At 50.0% G+C, this 6016-nt stretch overlaps 1 protein-coding gene across 6 annotated transcripts in view; it reads left to right on the top strand.

Moving 5' to 3' along the window:
• Positions 1-5691: 5691 nt before the first annotated feature.
• The window catches only part of AGFG1 (ArfGAP with FG repeats 1), a 77905-nt gene continuing 77580 nt past the window's right edge, over positions 5692-6016 (top strand). For all 6 annotated transcript variants that reach the window (XM_049614787.1, XM_049614786.1, XM_049614785.1 and 3 more), the window contains exon 1: positions 5692-5961. In XM_049614787.1, coding sequence (XP_049470744.1) covers positions 5795-5961 — 167 coding nt within the window. In that variant the 5' untranslated portion in view covers positions 5692-5794. The remainder of the gene's footprint in view (positions 5962-6016) is intronic.

Raw genomic sequence — 6016 nt, 5'->3', positions numbered from 1 at the left:
CACCTGTAGGGAGGAGGAAGCCAGGTGACTGCCTAGTACTGAGGGACTAGGGTCCTTCGGCTGTCTAGTTTCTCGCTGCTCTCTGCAATCTACCCAGAAACCACACCAATGTTTCCAGGAAGTATGCACTACGTGTCGTCTATAGGTTCCAACCCCCCACCCACCCGTCTTCTTCTTCTCTCTCACTGCTTCTTGCAAATTAAAAAGTGAATCAGAAAGCAATGTTAAAAATAATCAAACCACAGCTAAAGGAAGGTGCTATCAACAGAAGAAAGGCAGGAAAAAAAAACCGAGGTGAGTATTATTCCGCTGTGCTTTGAACACAGGCCCTGTGATTATTCATTCTGTGAAACCCCTTGGTGGCGGGGGCCCAGGGGAATTAATGGGGCCACAATTACTTGCCTTTTGCATTACTTAAACGGGCCATAAAAATTAGCATTGGTTTCTGTGGCCACCAGCTGGAAAAAGTCAAGAGGAGACAAGCTGTCAATAAAAAGGAAAAACCCACTGCTCCAGTTTGCCCAGATTGTAGACGCTCACTGTCATCAGGTAACTCCTCTTATAATGAAAGTCAGCTTGGAGCATCAGGAGGTCCTGAAGGAAAGATAGGAGGACCCTAAGGATGTAGAATCGAGGCTCTCCAGCCCGAAACTGGGTGCCAGAGGGAGGACAAAGAGCTTCTGAAAGGTCAGCTCTCCAAGTTGGGGGCTGGGCAGAGACCTTGGCACTCACCTCGGAGAGGGTTCCTGCCACATCCACGTTTTCAAGGCTCCCCGTAGATTAAAACATGACAAGCCATCAAAATGGGGCCACGAAGACTGTGGTGTGTTTAAAAATAATTATACTTAACAGGGGCGCCTGGGTGGCGCAGTCGGTTGGGCGTCCGACTTCAGCCAGGTCACGATCTCGCGGTCCGTGAGTTCGAGCCCCGCGTCAGGCTCTGGGCTGATGGCTCGGAGCCTGGAGCCTGTTTCCGATTCTGTGTCTCCCTCTCTCTCTGCCCCTCCCCCGTTCATGCTCTGTCTCTCTCTGTCCCAAAAATAAATAAAAAAAAAAAAAAAAAAAAAAAAAAAAAAAAAAAAACGTTGAAAAAAAAAAATAATTATACTTAACAAATCAGGCCTTTTAATACACAAGCAAACCAAGGAAACAAGATGGCAGTGCTATTCGCAAGGCAAATCCAGGATTCATTCCAAGTAGGAATTCGGGGTGTGCCGCAGGGGGCCAGGATGGGCATGGGACGCACGTGTGCGTCTGGCAAGAACTTCTTTCTATTCTGTCGCTGGGTCACCTTGACCCCGGGGCTAATTCAGTTAGAGATTATTGTCAAGTCTAAATCTGAGTTCTTCCTGAATGGGAATCCCTCTCCTCTCCTCACTCAGATGCTCTGGGCCATGAATCCACTGCCTGTTCTCCCACGGTATTTGCCACTGCTTGTCCTGCTTCGTGTCAGGGAGGACAGTTGAGGGGCCTCCTCTCTGGGCCTCGCTCACAGGTGCTGAGGGTGGGGTGGCCTGGCTCCTTGGGGCCTCTCCAGGACATTTTCTCTGAGTCGCCCTTGGGGATAAGATAGGCTTGAGCCGGTTTTAGATTCCTCCCCTCCGAGGTTTGATTTCGGAAATTTGCAAGTTCTTTGACAACACTGTGGTAGCTTTGACAGAACTGGAATCATTCCGGGAGCCAACGCAGCAGACAACAATGAACAGAACCCTGAACCCATGGCGTAGGATTGAAGGAAGCTTTCTTCTCTGCCTCCTCACTGCTGCGTTGATTTATTCATTCAACCAGTATTTACTGAGTCCCTTCCAAGACCAGGCTCCATATTCAGGAGGAGTGATTGTGAGGAAACACAGACCTAGCCCCTTCCTGGGTGAAGCTCACCACGTAGTGCGGGTCTAGGGACCCTAATTGAAAATCACAAAGCATTGTAAATAGCCACGGCAACAAGTGCTCTAAAGCAGAGGCATGTGTTACTATGAGCACCTATTACGGGGTCTAGCTTAGTTAGGCAGGACAGGGAAGGATCTCTGAAAACCAAGACACTGAGCTGGATCTGAGGGATGAGAAGGGAAAGAGAAGGAAGTCTCTTTTTGGAAGCAACAGTGCATGTGCAAAGGTCCTGAGGTGGGACAGAAGAGAATATAAGGCCCCGAGAAGGAAGTGGGGCTGGAGCAGTGTGGCAGAGACTTAAGGTGGTTCCCCGGGGCACACTGGAGCTGTGGCAGGCTGTGGAGACCTGGCATGGCCTGCAGGAAGGAGGCCCCTTTCAAGGAGCTTCTGGGCCTCCCAGATTTTCTTTCAGCCTTAGAGCAATGGGACGTCACTGAAAGGTTTTAAGCAGGGGGAGGAGGCTGGGGAGGCCTGAATCGCATTAGCATTTTGAAAAATCACTCTGGCTGCAGCTTTAACATCTCTGAAGGTAATTTCTGCTTCAGAAGCAGGGTCAGTATTCAGTTATGGGAAGCAGAAGCTGGTGTGGCGTAGCCCAATCTGGGTTTGAATCCCAGCTTCTTGCTTCATTTCCAGCGTGGCCTTGGGCAAGCCAGCATTTCAGAGCCTCAATTTCCTCAATAAAATGGAGATAATAATACCTCCTTCTGCGTTGTTATGAGGGATAAGGAAATTTAAGTAAATAGTCTGGCCTGACATGCGGCAAACTTCCCTTGGGATCTTTTAAAAGTGGAAACCTGCATGGATGTGACACAGAATACGAAAAGGCCAAAATTCAGCCCATCATATGGACTTGCAACTTTACTTGGAGAAAATATTTCGGACTTCAACTTCACCTTCCACCCAGATGGATGGTCTGGAAACACCTTCTCCTGCTCCTTTGAACAATGCGATAGCGAAACAACCACTTATTAAACTGTTTGTAGAAAGGTGCTGCAGCCACGCCTTGTGACTCTGACATTTATCGGATGATAAACCATAGAAAGATGAAGCAAGCCATTGGCTGTGGGTTAAGTGCATTTGTTGGTGATGAATAACAGTCTGCTGGGTGTCATATTTGGCCAAAGTGACGCTGGTAAGTAAGCCTCTGTTTTGATCAATCCACGCTTGGGCATTCTGGTGCTCTCATCTCCCAACCAGCCCAGGCCCTGCTGTGATGGCACTCCAGATGACCTTAAGTCAACAGTCTTGGTCGGAAACACTCAAGGGTCAACTTTCAGAGGCTCTTGCCGGCCAGTGATGAGACTACGTGAACACCCAGGATATGAAATATATCAACTGTGCTCCAATTCTCGAGTTGGTAATGACATTGACAAAAATACCAATCGCACACAAAAATATTGATCACCGTTGCAAGGTGATAGGAAACCAATATATTATTTTGAACATCGGTGTATAAAGGACAGGAATCAAACATGGATCCTTTGTGACATAAACTGTGCCAGATACTAGCTGAAATCTTTCAGCTGACACACGGAGAAGGAATGACAGAGTTAGATTATCACCACTGTGTAACCCTTAACATATGAATGAATCTAGACATTAATCATCAATGGCTGCTAACATCATAAAAAGATAGAAAGGACAGCCCTCCCTCCCTCCCTCCCTGCATTATGTGCCTCCTGATGGAAGAACACAAACAAAATTTTGCCAACAATAACAAAAAAACAGAACTGGAAACAAGTGAATGAGACCCAACCATAAATTTTTAGGAAATAGAGAGGGTAGAGGTGTTAAATAACAAAGCTTATTAGAAAGGACGCAACAAAGGGCCCGATTCCTAAAAAAAAAAGGAATTACAAGGAAAAAAGGAGATAGAGGGGAAACCCACAGGCCGTGCAACCCATATATGACCCAATGGCAATGTGGGGATCAAAATAAACTATAAAAATCTTTTAAAAATATCAGTGAGAACCTTGAACACCTGACGGGCTATTGCATGATTTTAAGGAATTATTAACTTTTTAGGTGTGCTAATGCTATTGTGGTTAGGTTTAAAAAAAAGAAAGTTGCTATTTTGTTTTTTAGCAACCCAAATTAAAATACGTGCAGATGAATAGTGTATGTCTGGAATTTGCTTCAAAATAACAGGAGGAGAGAATGGGAAGATGAGGGCAGAAAGCACATTAGCCATGAGCTCGTGATTACTGAAGGTGGGCCCCACACTCATGGGACTTTGATATTTTCCTTAACAGAAAGTTAAAAAAAAGTCCATTGACCGATCCAAAATCTGTTGATCACTTTAATATCTAGCTATTATTAACAGTATTATATTAACATGAAGTCTCACCTGTGCGATGCATCCAGGCACTTTCATGGGAGGTCTGGGGGCTGGTGGGTTCTAGTCTTACTCTCCCATTCAGGAGCTGAGTGATTTTGGAACTTCAGTTCTCTGGGTCTCCCTGTACTCCTTCAGGAACCGAGGAGCAGGGGTGATTTCTAACATCCTGCGGGCTGTGTGCTTAGAGGGACAAAGAGATTTGGGTCCTACAGTCTGACTGTCTGGGTTGGAATCCCAGTTTCCCATTTGTATCCTATGGTAAATTTGCTTAATGCCCCAGAGCTTTAAAGATGGAAAGAACAATAATGCTTACCCCAAAGGGATCCTGTGAAGATTAAATGAGATACTGAATGCATTCATTCCATGAACATTGGGCACTTTGCTCCCAGCTCTGCGAAGGGGGGGTGGGTGGAGTAGTGAAGAAAAGGCTGGGGCCAGGCTGTTTGGAGCCCAATGGGAGGGTCCCAGACGACACCCAGTAAACACTAAAGAAGAAGCAGGACTTCAAACAGCTACAACTATGAAGAAAACCCAACACAGCGATTTCATGGAAGGCTGCTTTCAGGGAGGTGGGTGGCAACATTAAACGGGTAGGTTGGGCTGAGGAAGGTTGCCTGCCTTACAGGCATAAATCAATTGATTACATCTCTCTCGACCACGGTTCCACATTTGGCGATGTCTGAGGATTTTTGGTGGCCGCAACTGGGGGTGGGGTTGAGGGGGCGTTCTGACATCTAATGGATAAAAGGCTAGGGACGCTGTTCAATATTCTCCAATGCAATAAGACCGCCGCCTCACCAAAACATTATCAAATGCAAAATGTGAATAGTGACAAGGCCGAGAAACCCGAATACAGAGCGGACAGCAGGGTAAGGGTCCTGGGTCAGAAGGCAGCTTGCGGTGTCTGGGGTACGAACGGAAAGCCAGCGTGGTGGAGGAAACCAGGATGGGGAGAGAGGCAGGTTGGGGTAGGTGAGGGAGCACCTTTTGGAGCACGGTGAGGAAGTTGGAATTATCCCCAAAGCAGTCGGCAGCCCCTGGGAGAGTTTTGAGCGGGGGAGGAAGTTAACTCAGGTAATAATGCGCTTAGCACATCCAAGCTGTCTAATAACTACAGTCCATCGCTACCATCACCTGCGTATCTTTGCTACTTTGCCCCGGCCCAATTCCAGGCCTCTGCGCGGCCGCAGCAACTGACTCCTCCTGGCCAGCAGAGGGCGCCGGCCGCCACTTGGCCTCCGGCCGCCCGGGGCGGGCCTCCTCTTGCCGTCCCCCTTCCTCGTCTTTTCCCCTCAGGAGAAGTCGGGAAGGTGGCGGCGGCGGCGGCGGCGGTTGTCCCGGCCGGGCCGGTTGGTGTGGCCCGTCAGCCCGCGCTCCGCAGCGTCCGCGCCGCGCCCAGCGCAGTCGAGTCGAACCGAGGCGGCCAGATCCGGCGCGGGCGGCGCGCGCTGACGGAGGGCGGCGGCCGCGGCCAGGGCGGCCCGTGGGACCGCGGGCCCCCGGCGCAGCGCCGCCCGGCTCCCGCTCCCGGCCCTGCCGGCCTCCTCCCTCGGCGCCGCGGCCATGGCGGCCAGCGCGAAGCGGAAGCAGGAGGAGAAGCACCTGAAGATGCTGCGGGACATGACCGGCCTCCCGCACAACCGAAAGTGCTTCGACTGCGACCAGCGCGGCCCCACCTACGTGAACATGACGGTCGGCTCCTTCGTCTGTACCTCCTGCTCCGGCAGCCTGTGAGTGCCGGGCCGCCGAGCCGCCGGGCCGCCGGGCGGGGGTGGGCCCTTCCCC

The sequence above is a fragment of the Panthera uncia genome (genome assembly GCF_023721935.1).
Source record: "Panthera uncia isolate 11264 chromosome C1 unlocalized genomic scaffold, Puncia_PCG_1.0 HiC_scaffold_3, whole genome shotgun sequence".
In the NCBI taxonomy this organism is placed as follows: Eukaryota; Metazoa; Chordata; class Mammalia; order Carnivora; family Felidae; genus Panthera; species Panthera uncia.
Note: the sequence above shows the minus strand (reverse complement) of the source record. Positions and strands in the feature narration are given on the sequence as shown.